General features: G+C 50.9%; 1 protein-coding gene across 1 annotated transcript; it reads right to left on the bottom strand.

Annotated features, from left to right (window-relative positions):
• On the bottom strand, positions 2335-12377 carry LOC106503207 (angiotensin-converting enzyme). Its single transcript, XM_018064017.1, has 12 exons — positions 12219-12377; positions 11653-11811; positions 11301-11388; positions 10981-11124; positions 10032-10223; positions 9856-9953; positions 9604-9776; positions 9083-9306; positions 8839-8983; positions 6953-7051; positions 6446-6568; positions 2335-2533 (listed from the first exon to the last, which is right to left on the bottom strand). Exons 1-12 carry the CDS (start codon positions 12375-12377, stop codon positions 2335-2337), a joined length of 1803 nt encoding a protein of 600 aa, XP_017919506.1.

The following is a 20147-nucleotide window of genomic DNA, read 5'->3' as shown; positions in this document are numbered from 1 at the left end:
GCCATGGCCTGTGCTGGCTACAGATGTTTCACTGTGTCCTGACCTTACAGAGCTGACAGCTAGTAATGAGGACAAATAAGGACATTACAGCAAGGCAAAGTAACAGCAGTGACGGAGACATCAAATGAGGGTGCTCTGGAGCCTGCGGTCAGAACAGAAAGTGCTCGGACTCTGCCAGAACTCAAGAAGACCTCTTGAAACCTGGATAGAGGTAGGCTCCATGGAGATCTCGGCCCAGTCCTTCTGTACCCTGATCCCTGACTTCTGGGCTCAGATCTTTAATCTAGAGAGAGCCAGTCCCATCTCTTGGCCACCTTCCCGCTTGCTCAACTGCAGCCCTGATGCCTCCTCTGTGGTTTCTGGCTGCGATGTTACTTCCTCTCAAGGTTTCCCTAATTTCCGACAGACATTGATTTTCAGTCTCCCGGGGGCCCCTGGGGCCTCAGTCCAAACTCAGTAAGTTCCCATACACCGGGTGTGGCACCCTTGTGTTAGACCCAGGCTGGAAAGAAAGGGCGAAGAGGGGCAGAGCAGAAGCCTTCCCTTTCTCTTCCTAGGCTTGTCCTTAGAGCACTCATTCCCCAATGTCCTCCTTAAAGCTCTCCCTCCCCATCCTCCCCTCCTCCACTGAGCCTGGAAAGGTGCTGTTTGCCCTGTACTCAATCCCCAGGGCAACAGGCCAGGCAGCAGGTGTGTGTGTGTTGAACAAGGCCATCTCTGGAGTGGAGTGGCTGGAGATGAGCTTTGTTTAAATATTAAAGAAGTCAATCATTAATCAAGCCTGGCTGGGTGCCCAGCTACCCCCTGTCTGCATTTGGGAGGGCCTGGTCTGGGGCCGGGATGGGCCATGGGGCAGTTTATAAGGCTACTTGCATCTCAGACAGCTGACAGGCAGCTTCTGGGGGCTGGATTATGCAGCCCAACACAGTGCCGGCCAGAATACAGAGTTTAGCGCTCATGAGCTGAGCACGGATGTACAAGGAGCGTCTGGTCCTACTTGCATGCATTTGATAAAGGCACTGAAGCAGTGTCCTGTTTCTAACCATGGCAGATACTCCTTGGGCATTGCAGCCCCTGTCCAGCCCCACAGTAGAATTTCTGAAGAAAACATCATGTAAAGAACCAGTTTTGGGGTGAGGGGCTGGTTTGGAGGGACACAGCCCTTGGGTCACTAAAACTATGGATCCTGAACCCCAGGAGAAGGCAGCTGGTCTGGAACCCAGGGCAGACATGGAATCACCCAGTCACCCATGCACATGACCTCACATACAATAGTTCACAAACGCACAACTGCCCATATACCCAGATCTGCCATGGTTGCACCCAATAGCAGTTGGGCGCTATGCAGGCAAGCAGTCCCCTCCCCCTCCCCCTCTTCATTTGGCCACCCTCCGCCTGCCCCCAAACCTCACCAGTTGCACTGGTGTCTAGTCCCAGCTCCCCCATTCATCTCTCATCCACGGAGGCTTCCTGTTGTGCTGTGTGAAAATCCGAATGATGAGGCCAATGGAGCCCAGCGTCAGGAGGAGGCAGAGGCCCAGCAGCATCCACTGTCTCTTGACAACTTGGTGGGGCTCCATGGCTATGCCCAGAAAGTAGGTTTTGGATGCTGGCTTGATGGCACTGGCGTCCTGTGATCTGGGGCTCTGTGACAGGGTGCCCTGTGACCGGGTGTCTTGTGTACTGGTGTCTTGGGTCAGTGAGCTTTTTTCCAGGGCGTACAGCCTGCGGCCCAGCAGCAGGACTGCCAGTAACATGACAAAGCTCAGGGCCAGCAGCGTCCACTGCCAGGATTTGACCAGGTCAGTGTTCAGCTCCATCCCCAGGAATGCTGCCCTGCTTGTTTCTCTTTCTGTGGAAGACACAGGAAATGCATGGAGCAGGTGGAGCTGGGGAGGGTGCCTCGTGGTGACCAGACGGGATCTGATGGCCACAGGCATTCTCCCTAGCCTCTGGCACCTGCCTTCCAAAGATGAGGGCCTGGCCCTGGAAGGAGGGTAGGAAAGAGGAGCAGGAGGAGGAGGGGGAGCAGATGGCACAGGTAGGGCCATGTACCCCATGGAGCCCAGCAGTGGCTCCATGCAGGGTCAAGAGGTCAGATGCCCACCCCATGTGCTCAGATCCACCCTGAAGTCTAGTTGGACAGTAGGCAAGGAAGCCTCTGAGCCAGTGGCTGGGGCATGGGCTGTGGTCTTGGCCGAGGCTATATCAGGTACAGACAGGGTCACACTGCAAGTTCCTTGATGGGCAAGGGGTGAAGGCTGGGCTGTGGTAGGGGCTGGCCCAAAGCAGGCTAGGGTCGGGCCTGGAGCTGGAACAGAGGTAGGACAAGGGTCAGGTCATCAAACCTTCAAAGGAACAGCTGAAGTCTGGCCAGCCCAGTATCTCCCCCTGCCGCACGTTCTCAGTGACCAGCCAGTTCAGCAGGGGCTTGAAGTAGGTCATGAGGGCCTTTGTAGACACCTTGGTCTCCCCAGTCATCTTCTCCAGGACCTCCGGCCAGGGCTTGCTCGAGCCCAGCTTCAGGACATCCCTGGGAGTGTAAGTACAGCTGTGAGGCTGTGTGGGGGCATTGGCTGATGCTGCTGGGACCCCTCAGTATGCCCAGCCCCACCTTTTGAGTCTGACTTTGCTAGCCAGACTCTCCCAACAGATGTTCAGCATAATGGGTAAAATCACAAGCTCTGTATGGAAGAGGCCAACACAATAATGTAAAACAATTATCTTCCAGTTAAAAAAAAAGAAAAAGAAATCTCAAACTTTGAAATAATACTCATCTGTGTTTGATTCTTGACCCTGTGACTCAGCTGTGGGACCTTGGGCAAGTACTTAACCTTTCTGAATCTCAATTTCCATATCCATAAAATGGAGAAAATAACAGAACCTACCTCTTAGGGTGGTTGTGTTGACCAAATAAACACAATTCTGGGAGCATAATTAGGTAGGCAATAAATGTCTGATTACTATTATTATTATTACTAATACTACCGCCTTGAGGATTATTATTATCCTGGACTCAAATAAGCCTAAATTCATGAAACACTCTTTCCCATGAGGTGCTCAGTCCCTTCCTGTCTCCCAGGGAGTGTTTGGGAGGATTAGCGAGACTGCAAGCATGGGATGTGTTCTGTGCACTGCCTGCGGCACTGCAGAACTCTCAGCTGCCTCGAGGCTCATCCAGTGGTCGGTGGCAGGGGGTCTAGCTTCAGGCTTGGCCCAGGCACTCAGGTAGGGGGACAGTGTGCGCTGCAGCCAGGGCTCCAGGCTCCTCTACCCCAGTGTCCCCCGCAGAGGCAGCAGGAGGTGTATGTGATACTTCTCAACCTGCTTCCCCAATCTGACCTGGAGAGAGGTGGGGCTGAGAGGCCCAGAGGCCTAGAGTATGAAATCTAGGCCATCAAGACTCAGGTTCAAGAACCAGCAGTGCTAGTTATGGGCTGCACAGCCACAGACGATCAACTTAACCTCTCTCAGCCTCAGCTTCTTCATCAGTAAAACCGGCCCCCATTAATACCTGCATTTCACTGTGGTCAGGATGAAGACACATAATGGCAGCAAAAAGGGCTTTGTAGCTTGCAAAGTCTTATATACACTGCTTAATAAACAACTGGGAAAGAATAAGGTGGCGAAACTAAAGGTCAGTAGATCCATGCATGGCAGAGACCACTGGGGGAAAATGTAGTTAGGATCCTAGAGAAATGGAGAAAAGTCATCAAGATAGAAAGGAAAAAAAACAAGCGAAACCCCATAACTACTTTTAGGTAAGAGGATTTTATCCAGTGGCAGGTACTGCAAAAAAGGAAGGATCTGGTGGGGAAGTCTCAACCACTGAGAGTCTGCCTACTCAGAAACAGTCCTTCAGGCTGGGTGGGACAGAGGTTTGGTACAGGCAGCACGTGAGACTTGCAAAGCTGACAGCTGGGCGCTGCCTGGAGCCCTCAACTCCAGGGCGGCAGAAATGGGCCCGTGGGCAGGATCAGGCCCTCACGGCTGGCTGAGTGAGCCAGGGGAATTTGGGAACTTGGACCAAGGCCACTTCTACCTTCTATTCCCAGTGGCACCAACCTAGAGGCTGCCCCAGCGTGATCACACTTAGGAAGATGAGTCAAAAGTAGCAAAATCAAGTTTTAAACTCTATCAGGGAAAAGAGCAGCCAAGAATCTTGCCCTTCCCCTTCTCGCCTGCAAGCGCTTGCCTGCCCCATTCTTCCACAAAAGGCCTGGAGATGACTGGCAAGTCCTCGGCATGCTTTGGTACCGAGTCAGACCCTGGGAGCCTATATGTCCTGGGTGGAGAGGGGTAGGGAAATGATGAGAAAGACTGAGGTCAAATGTCTCACCGATCAAGTGGGATAAAGGCTCAGTCAAAAGTGAGTTGATGCTGGACTTCCCTCATGGCCCAGTGGTAAAGAATCTGCCTGCCAGTGCAAGAGACACAGGTTTGATCCCTGGTCTGGGAAGATCCCGTCATCCTATGGAGCAACTAAGCCTACGGGTCACAGCCACTGAGCCTGTGCTCTCGGACACAGGAGCCACAACTACTGAGTCCACGTGTCACATCTACCGAAGCCTGAGCACCTAGAGCCCAGGCTCCGCTACAGGAGAAACCATGGCAATGAGAGGCCCAATCTCCACAACTGGAGAGTAGCCCCTCGCTCCCCACAACTGGAGAAATAGCCTGAGCAGCAACGAAGACTCAGCACAGCCAAAAATATAAAATTATTTTTAAAAAAACAAACTTAAGAGTACTCTTGGAAATATCCAATGAATATTAAAGTGTGTTTTTAAAAAAGAGTTGATGTATGGAAAACAGAAGTCTGCTATTTCTTGTACTCTTGCACTGAGGGACAGAGTTCCCTCCTTGGTCCCCTGGCAAGACCTCCTTACCCTCTTTGCATGTTCACCAAATCCCTTTCTTGCTGCACCAGCTCCTTTCTTGGCGTATGCTTATTGATTTATCCTGTGGCCCATTGCCCCCTGCTGGACGCAGGGCAGGCTGTTTGGCACGTGAACAGGTAAATGTTTGCTGAGTGAGTAAATGATGGGCACCCAGAGACATGAACGCAGGGAGCCGAGAGGCCCCTTCTGTGCCACACATTCTGAGAAGCTCAAACCTGGGCAGTTGGCTAGAATAAATCCCAGGAGTATGAAAAGATGAAATAGCAAATAGACTAGGGAGACAAGAAGGCATGTCAAGTGCAGCCCTCCTGGGAGCAAAGTCAAGGATCAGTCTCGCAACTCTGTCTGGCCTCATGGGTACTGACAAGCTGCATGGTGGAATCACAAACATGCTCATTACATTTTCAAAGGATGCCAAATTGTTGTGGATAATTATTAGGATACCACATAGTGGCTTTGTTCATCTTCTGGGAAACCAGGAATAAAACTCAACATGACCTTGACCGATTATGGTAATGGACCTACTGAAATCAGTTGGAATGCAATGAGAAAAAGATTATGTCAGTGGGGCGGGCTCCATATCCCGGAGACTGGAGTGCTGATCTTGGGACCAGAGGGCCCAGGTCTAGCTTCACCAAAACAGCATCCTTTATAACTGATGGAAGCAACAGGGTGGAAGATAATGTGTTCTAGAGTCACTTTGGGGCCCAAAGCATGATTCTGCCACTTCCTAGATCAGCAACATGCAGTTATACCTCTCTGAGCTTCAGTTTCATCATTTATGAAATGTGGATAATAAAATCCACTTTGCAAGTTATGAACTGCTAATGTGAAGCACTGTAAGAGCGCTTGTTAGAGAGCCAGCCTGTGGAAGTAAAGGCTTCCAGCCCAGGTCAGCCTCTCACCCTGCTCCAGGTTTCCTTCAGGGCCAGAAACTTGCACCACAGAGGCAGGGATGGAAAGGATGGGCTAGACACCAAGAGCGGGGAAAAGAGACTGCGGGTGGGGGGTCAAAGTAGACCACAAGCTGATCAGAGTGGGCCAAGAGGCTGGTGCAAAAGCAACCCGGATCAGCCTGGGAACTGGGTTCAGGCACGTCCGAGAAAAGACAGGCAAAGCAGAGTGCACTCCAGGGCGCATCAAGTGCTGCTGAGAAGCTAGGCAGGCACCTTGCAGGGAAAGAATAAGGGGATTCAGACGGGAGATGGAGGCAGAGGCGAGACCCCAACACTGGCTTCCCATCTGGGACAGTTCGATTTATTGACAACGTGAGCAAGTGCATGCATGTGTGTGTGCATGTTAGCAGCAGGGGCTAAACCATCTCTCTGACCACAGGGGCTACATAAGAGGAAATGGGCTTTGATTAACATGGGAGAGACTGTAGTCTCTCAGACTCTGTAGTCTCTCGTAGTCTGACAGAGGGAAGAATTTCCACTAGAACAGAAGCGCTGTGCAGGGGACCTGGGGTGGAGCCAGGTGAGCAGAGGAGCCCGGCGCAAGCTTCCAGCAAGGTTAGGGAAGGACAAGGGAAGGGGGAGGGCACTCACTCCAGGAGCTTCCCAGCCTCCTTGGAGTTATAGATGTCACAGCGGTGCAGCGGCCCCATGTGGCCTGAGGCCTTGCAGAGTGCTTCATGGAACTGGAATTGGAGCACGAGGCTGAGAAAGTACCTGGGGAGAGAAGGCGAGGCCGGCTGGGAGCATGGCAGGGGTGGGCTCGGGTCAGTGGTCACCGTCAGGGAGGCTGGTCCTGGGATGCTGCAGGATCTCTCCTTCCTAACCTGGACTCATGCCCCCCCTCCCCCCTGCTGCTCACCTTTCAGGACAGCAGACACGCTTTCCCATCACGCTGCCCTCCACAGGGGAGCTGATGTGAAAGCAGTGTGTTCAGGACAAGGCCCTCAGGAAAGTGTGCTGTCTGACAGGAGGAGGTGGGGAGGCGTGCAGGGGGAGGACATTTGGGTCTGGGGCCTTCCTGAAAATCCTCCACCTGGGTCCTGTGTCCCCGAACCTCCAGCCCCCAGGCCGCTTCTGCTGGAGTGGCCCAGACCTTACCGTATGTAGGGCAAGCTGGCAGAGATGTGAAACTTGGCGCCTGGATCAAAGTCCTCCTCCGTCCGAGGGATGGGAGGGCACAGGCCCTGGTATTTCAACCTGGGGGTGGTGTTAATCGGGGGCTTGAAAGTGCCACCTGGTAAGATTTCCAGAGCCCTTTTCCTTCTGGAGCATTTGCACAGCTGTCAAAGCGACTTGGCATGAGGAGGACACTTAATGCATTTTATTGATTAAATAAATGAGTTGAAAACACATGGGATTGGGAATCAGAGAATTAAACAATTACAGGAGTTAACATCGAGCATGTCCTCTCTGCAGGAACTATGCCGAGTTCTCCACACCGGCTCCCTCAACTCTATCCTGGCTCTGGGGACACGGGAGGGAACGGGCTAGGCAGGGTCCCTGCTTTCATCTTAACGATGGGGGACGGCCATGGACCAACCAACCAAGTGGTTTCATCTGGTAAGAAGTGCTGAGAAGAAAACACAGCACCATCCCTGTGGTATGGAGGAAAACCGAGGCTTAGAGATCAGGGAGTTGGTAGCAGGACACGGCAGAGGCGCGGGCAGACCCCGGTAACTGCTGGCTTTGCCCCTCTGAGCTGTGTGACTGTGGGAAAGTCGATTGTTACCGAGCCTGCTTGTAAAGTGTTGTCTGTGAAATGGGCATAACGTGAGCCATCTTTGGGGTGGACGAAGTCTATGGAAAAGCTCGTCGTTTCACGTTGGCCCACTGGAGCCCTGCACAGTCTTCACGGGGAAGCTTCTCTCTCATCCACGAGGTTCTGTTCGAGGACCAGGGAGTTGCCCCCTCCCTCAGCCTCCGGTTTCCATCACTCAGGGGGTGGTGGGTGTGGCTGAGGAAGGGGGTGACGTCCCTCAGTCCAGATGGCTGGTTGGGGTGCCTTTGGAGGGGGCACAAGGTTAAGACTCTGCCAATCCCCCCAGTGATGTCCGGTCCTGAATTTGGGGTGGGAGTCGGAGGGTGAGAGGACAAAGGGAGGGGCAGCCTGCTCTGCCATCCCTGGGTGGCAGTGTGACCGCAGGCTGGGCACCTGTTCTTCCTCTGAGAGTGGCCATGGGTCGTTGTAAAGGCTCAAGTCAGCCTAAGGGCCTGATGTGGGCCCTCCAGGAGTGCCTGTGGCCAGCTGACCTGAGCTGGTGGGTCTGAGGATTGGTGGAGAAGAGGAAGCCTTGTGCACGCGCAATTATTATCCAATCTAACAGCCAGGGGTCGGTGATGGGATGGACACGGGTGCCCCTCACTCAAGACTGATGCTGCCCGACTGCTGGGGGGCTCCTTCACCGCCAGTTCCGCCCACAGACAGGCCTGGAACACAGTCAGAGACAGGTGTGTGTGTCTGTGTATGTGTGTGTGTCAGGATAATAGGAAAGGGGGCAGTGGGCTTGCCCTTGTCATATAAGGACTCTCCACCGGAAGGAAAGAGCTCAGACCCCAAACACCCGCTCTGCTGGCCCCACTGGGAGGCAGAGAAGGGAGGGGAGGAGCAGGAAGGCCTGCCTGGTGGTCAGCATCCCATTCTTGGAGGGCCCAAGTGCAACCACCGTGCGAGCTTGCTGGCCTCCAGGGATCCCTCGAGGGGCTACGAGCCTGCTGAGTGCTGGAGCCAGATTCGACACAATCCCCCAAGACCCACGCTCTGGCCCTACCCGCTTCAGCAGGAATACTTTCGTCTGGTGACAAGACAGCCAATGCCACCCCAGGGCTTCCCCGTGGCCGCAGATTAGCAGCATCACACGCCCAGCTCTGCCCCCGGAGGCGAGACGGTGGTGCCCTTTGGTAGCAGGCGGTCCCCTTGAGGCTGCCCCAAAAGCCGACCCTGGTCCAGGCGTGGCCAGAGGGGCCAGAATGGCGGTCCTCCCCACCTGAGGTTCCACCACTCCTGGTTGTACACGTCCTTCTCGATGGTGCCATCAAAGACCTTCCAGCGAAACAGGTCCATCAGGTAGGCGAAGGGGATGAAGGCGATCTTCTCCAGGGCAACGCTCATCAGGAAATTGACCTCCTCCTCTGGGGAAAGCGGGGGGCAGTCAGGAGGCGGCTCTGGTCCCGCCTCCCTTAGGCCTTGCCCGGGGGCCCCAGGCCTGGGATCCTTCTGGTCCCCATCACCTTTGTCCTGGTGCTGTTGGCTGAGCAGGCCTCTGTTGAGCAGGTGCTTGTGGGAGGAGGCTGAGAGGGTGACCACCGACCCCACGGCCTCCTCGAAGGCTGGGTTGGCGCCTGCGCGGAAGATCACCGAGAGGTTCTTGTACTGCAGGAAGTACTGGATGTGGCCCATCTGGTGGAAGATGGACAGCAGGTCCTTTATAGTCACTTCGGTGCACTTCTTTATCCTAGGGTTAAAGGGCAGGGGTCAAGGAGGATGGGGATGCCCTGGGAGAGGGAGACATTGCCCTACTCAGGCTCTGTAAAGGGACTGGGCGGTCGGGCTGGAGACCAGCAGGGCCTTGTGCTCTCGGTACTCCAGGCGCCACATCCGAGCAGGGGCCAGGCCCTTGGCTTTCACACTCATCTCCCCCAGGTGGCCGGCTCACCGCCCCCTACCCCCGGCCACCACCCCGCTGAGACAGGCAGACAGGTGGAGAGCAGAAGGAGCAGAGGAAGGGGGCGATACTGCGCAGGGTGAGCACCTGAAGTCCTTCCCGTTGTAGAAGTCCCAGGCGGACGCATGGCACTCCACCTCCCGCCCGTCAGTTGGCCTTTCCATCATGGAGTTTTCCCAGAACTCAGGAGGGGTGGAAAGCAGCCCCATGGAGGTGAAGAATTTTTCAGCCTCTTGGAACATTTTCTCGGGCTTCCAGTGCTGTGGGGAAGAGGCAGCATGTGGGACCCTGCCCGGGGGCTGTGGGGTGGGCAGGGCAGACCGGGGCCCAAGCGCTGACCTGGCCTTTCATGATCTTCGTGATGTCCTCAGGGGGCTTCTCCGGGAAGGGCAGCGCTAGGTCTAAGATGTTGACCCAGGACTGAGCCCACATGTTCCCTGGGAGAGGAGGGGCAGGGTTAAGAGGAGGCGGGAGACCGTCTCTCCCCACCGACTGAGCGCCAGCTGGGGCTTTACCCAGGATGTGGGCGGGGATGGGCCCCCTCAGGTCGATGAGCTCGGGCCCATAGAAGCGGTAGAGGGCCCTCCGCACGTAGGCGTGCAGGTTCAGGTAGAGCGGCTGCAGCTCCTGGAACAGCTGCTCCAGGTCTTCCTGCAGGGAGTCGGACTCGTACGTGGACCGCCACAAGGCCCCCATGTCTTGGTAACCTAGGACAGGGGAGGGGGCTCAGGGTTGACCCCCACCCACCCTTCAGCCTGGCCTGGCTGGCAGGAAACCCAGGCACCTGCTAGGGAAGCCAACTGACCTAGATCCTCGAGGTCTTTATCTGCCAAACAGGAAAGACACCACCCTCCCAAGGTCACCATCCGTAAAGGACGAGAGTGGGATGGAAAGGCACTTAGCAAAGCACACACTGAGCATCCTCTGGGCCTGCATCCTCTGGGACAGGGTCTGCTCCTCTCTCCACCTGGAGCCCCACCCACCCGGGCTGCCTTTCTTCAGATCCTCCCGAGAGCTTCTTGTTGCCCAGCTTGCTCCATCTTTCAGGCCTTGGATGAATGTCAGCGAGGCCCTCCCCGCCCACCTGACTGAAACAGGGTCCCTTCTTCTCTCTCTGCAGCCCCATCCTTCTCAGCACTTATCCTGGGTGGTGACTGGAAATGAGCGTCTGTCTCCCAGAGGCCTGTAAGCCCGGGGAGGGTGGGCACCTTCCCCGTCTTTCCACCTGTGCATCCTCAGACCCTCCCCGGCAACGGCACACCCCAGGAGTAGTGCTCAGTTGCTGTTTGTGGATCCACACGACGAGTGAGCCAGCTCTGCACTCCCCAGCGGCAGGACTCAGGGTCCCTGTCTCCAGGTCCTACCCAGACTCGGCTTCACCCTTCCCAGCACTGCCCTGAGCCCCATGCAGGCTGCAGGCTGCCCAGCTGGATGGGCTGGCAGGTGCGGGGTGAGGGGCCTCACCATTGAGCTTCGCAGCTTTGTTGCTGAGCTGCACGTAGCGCTCAAAGGTCATGCGGAGCTGGCGACCCACAGCATCCCGCCAGCCCTGCCAGGCCCACAGCAGCTCCTTCTGGTCTCGGGAGGTGGCCATGACTTCTTCGAGGTCTGTACCCAGAAAAGGAGCCGAGGTGGGACCTCATTCCACCCGGCCTCCTGCCCTCTCCTGCTGTGGGTAGCCCTCCCCATGTGCAGCTGGGGCTGGGAGGAAGGTGGGAATCTGGAGACTATTGGAACAGGCTGTGCTGAGACTCGGGTGGGTGGGTGTGGGCTCGGGTGCTCACCAGGCTCCAGGGGCAGGCAGGGCCCCTCATTCAGGCAGACCTGGGCCATGCTGTACGTGGTCTCCATGTAGGCCAGAATCTCGTTGTACTGGGGGGACAGGTGTCACCCAGGGCAGGCCCGCAGCCATGGGCCCACCCCCAGCGCTAGTCCCACCAGCTGGGAGAGGCAGGCCTGGCCAAGGCATTGTCCCATCTTCCCACTAGCCTCTGCTCACCTCCCTCACCCACCCAGAGGAAGCTCTGGCCCTGCCTCCCCCAACCTCTTTCCAGCCCCAGGCGGCTCCCCACCCGGCAGCCTGCCCACCCTGGGGTGGGGAGCATGTGCCTGGAGACCTGGGGGCTTGTCCATCACCTCCCGGAGCTCCTCCTTGGGCAGGGCCGCCTTGTCTACGTTCAGCAGCTTACTCAGCATGCGCTTCACGTCCGAGTCCTGGAAGTTGGCGACCTTAAACAGGCGGGCCCGCGTGCCAAAGTACAGCGTGTGCTGGGACTTCTCCACGTCCTTGTACAGCTGGAAGGACGGTCATCACATTTGTCGTGTGAGGGTGAAGGAGAGGGTGAGGGTGTCACAGTGAACTCCAGGGCCCAGCCCCACAACCTCCTTCCAAAACCCCTTTAAAGGGTTTGGAGTCATTGAAACTTTGCTAAGAGCAAGAAGGGAGGGAACCTGCTCCCTAAAAGCAAGCAGGTGATATTTACAAGAGAAAAGAAGCTAGAGGTTCTAGCCCAGACAGCTTTCAGGGCTCCAGGAGGCCTGGAGCCTGACGTCTGTTCTGACACGTGCTTTGGGGCTTCCTTCTCTCATCTAGCTCTGGAAGAGTGGCAAAAGGTGTGATTCCTTGCCCCCCAGCACCCCTGCACCGTGACCCCTGAGAAGAACAAAGGGCGAAGGGGGCAGGGGTGGAAGTGGTACCACACCATCTCCTCTTGATTTTTCTTTGTGATGTTGGTGACATAGTTCCAGGCGGCCTCCATGAACTGGTTCCACACAACCTGGGCTGTTCGGTCGTAAAACTGCAGGAAGGCCTTTGCCACAGTCTCATTGTAGAGCTGGTCTGCAGAGACGGAGATGGGCATCAATTGTCCTGGGAGGGGCCTGCCCCTGCCTGGTCCCTGGGCCTGACCCCACGCTCCCTTGGGTCGTAGCCCCACCTGAGTCCTGGTCACTCTGAGCCACGGCACAACAGACGAGCACAAGCAGGGGAGATCCAGGGCAAGTCCATCTTGTTCCCATGGCCAAGAGAACAGCAGAGCTGGAGGGCGCTGTGGCCCAATCACGGTCCAGCTCCATATTGTGACATCAGGGGCTAAAGGGCCAGCCACGGAATGTCAGAAAGGGAGAGGCCCCACCTAACTTCTGGCCCAACTGTCCCCATTTTACAGGTGAGGAGACTGAGGTCTAGAATGGTCTAGCCATACTACCTTCACACCAGGTCAGCGGCAGAGCCAAAAGGACAACCAGGGCTCTTGATGTCTAGACCAGAGCTTGTTCCACTCTACTTGGTCACTTCTCCCTGGCATTGGAGCCACCCTTGATCTTGACTAGGGATTGATGAACCCTCTCCCTCCACAGGCCGCCATTACGTCTGAGCAGGTGAGTGGGAGGATGGATGAATGGGTAGACGGAAGGAAAAGACCTCACTGGGTCTCTGGATTCTGGAAGCACAGTTGTCTTTCCATGCTCTTCTGACTTGACTGCTTATGTTCTCAGTTTTTGGCCTTTTTCTCTCTTGAGGGAAGTATGATCGACCCAGGGCTCCTCCTCTCTTTCACTGTCCTTACACCTGTTTCCCAAGGGAGAGCCCTAGACCATAAGTTTGCTGTCAGGAGGCACAGAAGGTAAGGGGCCATCTATCAGGATTTTAAAAAACAGTACGTTTTGGTTGCTTGGTTATTATTTGGTTACTATTATCTTCATGCTATACACGTCACCCTCCGGACTTAATTTTCTTGCAACAAGAAGTTTATACTTTTTGACTGCCTTCACCCATTTCACCCACCCACCCTTGCCTCTGGCATTCACCATCTCTATATCTATGAGTTCAATTTTGTTTTGTTTTGTTTGGGGGTGTTTTTAGGTGTTTTTACTGTTGTTGTACGTGCTCAGTTGCTCAGTCATGTCTGACTCTTTGCAACCCCATGGACTGTAGGCCCTCAGGCTCCTCTGTCTATGGGATTTCCCCGGCAAGAATACTAGAGTGGGTTGCCATTTCCTCCTCCAGGGTACCTTCCTTACTCAGGGATTGAACCCACATCTCCTGTGTCTCCTTCCTTGCAGGGAGATTCTTTACTGCTGAGCCACTGGGCAGATTTTTGTATTTTAGATTCTGCCTATAAATGAGATCATACTGTATTTGCCCGTCTCTGTCTGACCTATTTCACTTAGCATAATGCTCTGAAGTTCCATCCATGCTGTTGCAAATGGCAAGCTTGCCTTCTTTTACATGGCAGAATAGTATTCCTGTGCGTGTACATGCACGCGTGTGTGTGTGTATGTGTTACATTTTTAATTTCCATCAGTGGACACTTAGGCTGTTTCCATATCTCAGCTATTGTAAATAATGCTGCAATGAACATGAGGGTGCAGATATCAAGACTGTAATTTCATTTTCTTTGGATACATACCCAGGAGTGGGATTGCTGTATTATATGGTAGCTCTTCAGGCACTCTATCAGATCTAATCCCTTGAATCTATTTGTCACTTCCACTGTGTAATTGTAAGGTATTTGATTTAGGCCATACCTCAATGGTCTAGTGGTTTTCCCTATTTTCTTTAAGTCTGAACTTGGCAATAAGGAGTTCATGATCTGAGCTACAGTCAGCTCCTGGTCTTGTTTTTGCTGACTATATAGAGCTTCTCCATTTTTGGCTGCAGAGAATATAATCAATCTGATTTCAGTATTGACCATCTGGTGATGTCCATGTGTAGAGTCTTCTCTTGTGTTGTTGGAAGAGATTGTTTGCTATGACCAATGTGTTCTCTTGGCAAAACTCTACTAGCCTTTGCCCTACCTCATTCTGTACTCCAAGGCCAAATTTGCCTGTTACTCCGGGTGTTTCTTGACTCTCTACTTTTGCATTCCAGTCCCCTATAAGGAAAAGGACATCTTTTTTGGGTGTTAGTTCTAGAAGGTCTTGTAAGTCTTCACAGAACCATTCAACATCAGCTTCTTCAGCATTACTGGTCGTGATATTGAATGGTTTGCCTTGGAAACAAACAGAGATCATTCTGTCATTTTTGAGATTGCATCCAAGTACAAGTATTGCATCCAGATGTTCAAGCTGGATTTAGAAAAGGCAGAGGAACCAGAGATCAAATTGCCAACATCTGCTGGATCATCGAAAAAGCAAGAGAGTTCTAGAAAAATATCTACTTCTGCTTCATTAACTATGCCAAAGCCTTTCTGTGGACCACAACAAAGTCTGGAAAATTCTTAAAGAGATGAGAATACCAGATCACCTGACCTGCCTCTTGAGAAATCTGTATGCAGTTCAGGAAGCAACAGTTAGAACTGGTCATGGAACAACAGACTGGTTCCAAATAGGGAAAGGAGTATGTTAAGGCCATATATTGTCATCCTGCTTATTTAACTTATATGCAGAGTACATCATGAGAAATGCTGGGTTGGATGAAGCACAAGCTGGAATCAAGATTGCCAGGAGAAATATCAATAACCTCAGATATGCAGATGACACCACCCTTATGGCAGAAAGCGAAGAAGAACTAAAAGAGCCTCTTGATGACAGTGAAATAAGTGAGTGAAAAAGTTGGCTTAAAACTCAACATTCAGAAAATGAAGATCATGGCATCCGGTCCCATCACTTCATGGCAAATAGATGGAGAAACAGTGGAAACAGTGACAGACTTTATTTGGGGGGGGGGGCTCCAAAATCACTGCAGCCGTGAAATTAAAAGACACTTGCTCCTTGGAAGAAAAGCTATGACCAACCTAGACAGCATACAAAAAAGCAGAGATATCAGTTTGCTGACAAAGGTCTGTCTAGTCAAAGCTATTGTTTTTCCAGTAGTCATGTATGGATGTGAGAGTTGGACTATAAAGCTGAGCACTGAAGAATTGATGCTTTTGAACTGTGGTGTTGGAGAAGACTCTTGAGAGTCCCTTGGACTGCAAGGAGATCCAATCAGTCCATCCTAAAGGAAATCAGCTCTGAATATTCATTGGAAGGACTGATGTTGAAGCTGAAACTCCAATACTTTGGCCACCTGATGAGAAGAACTGACTCATTGGAAAAGATCCTGATGCTGGGAAAGATTGAAAGAGGGAGGAGAAGGGGACAACAGAGAATAAAATGGTTGGATGGCATCACCGACTCAATGGACATGAGTTTGAGTAAACTCCGGGAGTTGGCGATGGACAGGGAGGCCTGGCATGCTGCAGTCCATGGGGCTGAAAAGAGTCGGACATGACTGAACTGAACTGAACTGAGCGACTGAACTGAACTGAACTGAACTGATGGTAATCTATTTTTAATTTTTTTTGAGAAACCTCCATACTGTTTTCCAAGTAGCTGTACCAAATTACATTCCCACCAACAGTGCACAAGTGTTCCCTTTTCTTCATATCCTTGCTCTCACTTAATAGTTCTTGTCTTTTTGATAAGAGCCATTCTAAGAGGGGGAGGTGATGTCTCATTGTGGTTTTGATTTGCATTTCCCTGATGACTAGTGAGGTTGTATAACTTTTCATGTACTTCTTGGCCATCAGTAAATCTTCTTTGAAAAAAAGTCTATTCAGATCCTTGCCCATTTTTAAATCAAATTTTTTTCTGTAGTTGTTTGGACTTCCATGAATTCTTCATGTATGTTTAATAGTTAACCCTTTATCAGATAGTATATGATTTACAAATACTTTCTCTGAGTCTGGGAGTTGCCTTTTCATTTTGTTGATGGCTTCTTTTGCTGTGCATAAGCTTTGTAGTTTGATGTAGAATCATTTGTTGATTTTTGCTTTTGTTGCCTTTTAGGTGTCAAATTTAAAAACAATCTTGGCTAAGACTGATGTCTAGGAGATTACTCCCTGTATTTTCTTCTAGGATTTTTATGGTTCAAGGCCTTACTTTGAAGCCCTTAATTCACTTTGAGTTGATTTTTGTCTGTGGTATAAGACAGGGGTCCAGTTTCATCCTTTTGCATGCGGCCATCCAGTTTTCTCAACACCATTTATTGAAGACACTATCCTTCCCTCATTGTATATTCTTGACTTTTCTGTCATAAATATATTGACCATATATGTGTGGGATTATTTCTGGGCTTTCTATTCCGTTCCATTGATCTATGTGTCTGTTTTTATGTCAGTACCAAACTGTTGTGTTTACTGTAGCTTTGTAATAAAGTTTGAAATCAGGAAGTGTGGTGTCTCTAGCTTAGTTCTTCTTTCTCAAGATTGCTTTGGCTATTTGGGGTCAAATATAGTATTTTTAAAAATGCAAAATACAGAGCTGAGACGAAAAGAAGAAAAGGGACTATTCAGATGCCTGGGAGACAAGGAGGGCTCATGCAGCAGCGAGTGGGAGCCCATATGAGCACTCAAAATGCATCCATGCCCAAAGGGCTGCAGCATCAGTGCCTATCTGAGAATAGTCAGCCACAGTGGAAGTAATGCCTCCATCCAGGGAGCCAGCAGATGGCTTCTTTTCTAAAAGGACCCTGCAAGAAACAACCTTGAAACCAACCCTGAGGACACCTTCACAACCTGGTGTGTGCCTGGGAATGGTTCCCCTGTGGAAGGCTATTCCAGTGAAGATGGCTCATAGGTCAAGAATACCATGTACAAGAGGAAATCCAACGCAGTTAGTGTTAGTAATGACCTCCACCACTAAACATTGTACAGGGGCTAGGGACCTTTTGAGGGCTTTTGGAATATGAATCCTCACAATACACTATGAGGCAGGTACTATGATCAATACATCCAGTTTATAGATGAGGAAAAGGAGGGACAGAGAGGTTGGGAAACTTGCTCATAGTCACACAGCTAGCAAACGGTGGAGGCGGGACTCCAATCCACATAGCTGGGCTCCAGAGTCTGTGCTAAACTCCAGACACAGAAATGGATTAGACCACACCCAAAGAAGGAGAGGCATTAGGGAAATCTGAAAGGGACTTAACTAGGCTTCACACCATCTGCAAAAATAAACTCAAAATGGATTACAGACCTAAACATAACTCAGACTGTAAAACTCTTTGAAGAAATCATAGCGGAAAAGCTTCATGACATTGGATTTGGCAATGATTTCTTGGATATGATACCAAAAGCATAGGCAACAAAAGAAAAAACAGATAAGTTGGACCTCATTAAAATTAAGAGCTTTTGCACATCAAAGGACACTAACAACAGAGTAAAAAGGCAAGCAAGAGAACTTGAGAAAATATTTGCAAATCCTAGATCTGATAAGCGACTAATAGCCAGAATATATAAAGAGCTCCCCAAACTCAACAGTGAAGAAACAAACAAGCCAATTCAAGGATGGGCAAAGGACTTCACTAGATATCTTTCTAAAGATTATCTCTAAATGGATCATAAGTACTTGAGAAGATGTCCAATATCACTATTCATTAGGGAAATACAAATCAAACTCCAAAACACAAAACACAGAAAACATCAAGTGATGGCCAACACATGCAGAAATTGGAACATCTGTGCACTGCTGGTGGTACTAAAATGGTGCAGCCACTGTGGAAAAGAGTATAAAATTACTTTATGATCCAGGAATTTCAATTTGGGATGTGTACCCAAGAGAAGAGGACTTGAATAGATATGGTGATGGCTGCACAGTAATTGAATATACTCAATGCCACTGAACTGTGTACTTCAAAACGGTTAAAATGGTCCTGGCAGTCCAGTGGTTAAGACTCTGTGCTTCCAATGCAGGGGGTATGGGTCTGATTCCTGGGCGGAGAACTAAGATCCCACATGCTGTGTCATGGCCAAAAAACAAAAAAGGTCAAATGGTAAATGCTAGGTATATATTACAGCAATTAAAAAAAAAAAGCAGGTCTTTAAGGAATCCAAATTGGAAAAGAAGAAGTAAAACTCTCACTGTTTGCAGATGACATGATCCTCTACATGGAAAACCCTAAAGACTCCACCAGAAAATTACTAGAGCTAATCAATGAATATAGTAAAGTTGCAGGATATAAAATCAACACACAGAAATCACTTGCATTCCTATACACGAATAATGAGAAAGTAGAAAAAGAAATTAAGGAAACAATTCCATTCACCATTGCAACGAAAAGAATAAAATACTTAGGAATATATCTACCTAAAGAAACTAAAGACCTATATATAGAAAACTATAAAACACTGACAAAAGAAATCAAAGAGGACACTAATAGATGGAGAAATATACCATGTTCATGGATCGGAAGAATCAATATAGTGAAAATGAGTATACTACCCAAAGCAATTTACAAATTCAATGCAATCCCTATCAAGCTACCAGCCACATTTTTCACAGAACTAGAACAAATAATTTCAAGATTTGTATGGAGATACAAAAAACCTCGAATAGCCAAAGCAATCTTGAGAAAGAAGAATGGAACTGGAGGAATCAACTTGCCTGACTTCAGGCTCTACTACAAAGCCACAGTCATCAAGACAGTATGGTACTGGCACAAAGACAGACATATAGATCAATGGAACAAAATAGAAAGCCCAGAGATAAATCCACACACATAAGGTCTTTAAAAGTATAAGAGAAGGAACAGGATCTGTGAAGTAAGAATATACTCTTGTGAAGACACTGGAGGTCCAAAACTAATAGAAGTGCAAAAATAAAAAGTATGGTAATTAAATCGGAAAAGTAGTCTTCTCAATGCACAGGCTAAGATATAGCCAGGGAAATCACTTGGAGTGCAGGACAGAGAGAGGGATGAGAAATACGAGCGGGAATGAGGAGACAGAGGACAAAGTAGGAGGCTCCCAGCAGGGCCTGGCAGGAGTCCCGGAGAGGAGGCTGAAGAGGACGAGGAGGTGACAGCTGAACGTCTCCAGAACTTAAGGAAGCCCAGTCCCAGAGGTGAACGAGCCCACTGCACTCCCAGCGGGAGGACATCGATGGTAGAGGGAGGAATTGTGAAGAACGTCTATCCAGCTCGCAGTGAGCTGCTCTGGGCAGTTTTTTCCATCCCTGCGGGGTGGGGGGGTGGGGGGCTGGTCTAACTTTGCCCTTCCAGCTCTCTCTCGGGCTTTGACTCGAGGGGATGCTTCAAGTGGGAGGCAGTTACGAAGCAATCTTTATCAGGAGATGATGATCAGGAAACTAGGCACCAGGAATTTCTACATTATCTCATCCGACCAATCGCAGCAATCATGAGAGGGTTCATAAGAACCATCATAGCAACCATCTCACAGGCATGAAATTGGAGGCTCAAAAAATGGAAGTAAGTTGCTCAAGGTCAAATTCAGAGATAGGATTTGACTTAGGCCTAATCTGAAGCCAGTCGATTCCCTACAGAGCCAGAGTGGGCAGCATGAGGCAGGGTGCGGAGATTGAACAAACCATCACTTCTGGCCCGCATGGATCAGAGCTGGTCCCTGATGGGCAGCCTTGGGCAGGGATCAGCTCTCAGGTCACTGGCAGAAAATGTCAGAATGGCCCCTCTTCCTGTTGTCACCACCTCCTCAGCTATCCCCCAGGTAGGCACGGCCTCACCTCGATCATCCAGGGAGGCAGAAACAGGACTCTAAACGTTTTTAATATTTCAAAAGCCCTGGTGGATAAAGCTGTTAAGTCTTCTTTGCAGCTCAGACCTTTGAGTGCTGCCCAGAGGCTCTGACAGGCATCAGGAACCCCTGAAGCTTATAAAGATAGGAAGGGGGTCA

Source organism: Capra hircus, chromosome 19 (genome assembly GCF_001704415.2).
Source record: "Capra hircus breed San Clemente chromosome 19, ASM170441v1, whole genome shotgun sequence".
NCBI lineage: Eukaryota > Metazoa > Chordata > Mammalia > Artiodactyla > Bovidae > Capra > Capra hircus.
Note: the sequence above shows the minus strand (reverse complement) of the source record. Positions and strands in the feature narration are given on the sequence as shown.

What these genes read in the sequence shown, in the direction of transcription:
- LOC106503207 (XM_018064017.1), bottom strand. Translation starts at nt 12,377, where the DNA reads ATGCCCATCTCCGTCTCTGCAGACCAGCTCTACAATGAGACTGTGGCA. An exon ending in CAAAGCTGCGAAGCTCAATG is followed by an intron (nt 10,224 to 10,980) that starts GTGAGGCCCCTC and finishes CCCCTGTCCTAG; the next exon opens with GTTACCAAGACATGGGGGCC. An exon ending in GCCAGCTTGCCCTACATACG is followed by an intron (nt 6,569 to 6,952) that starts GTAAGGTCTGGG and finishes TTCTCTCCCCAG; the next exon opens with GTACTTTCTCAGCCTCGTGC.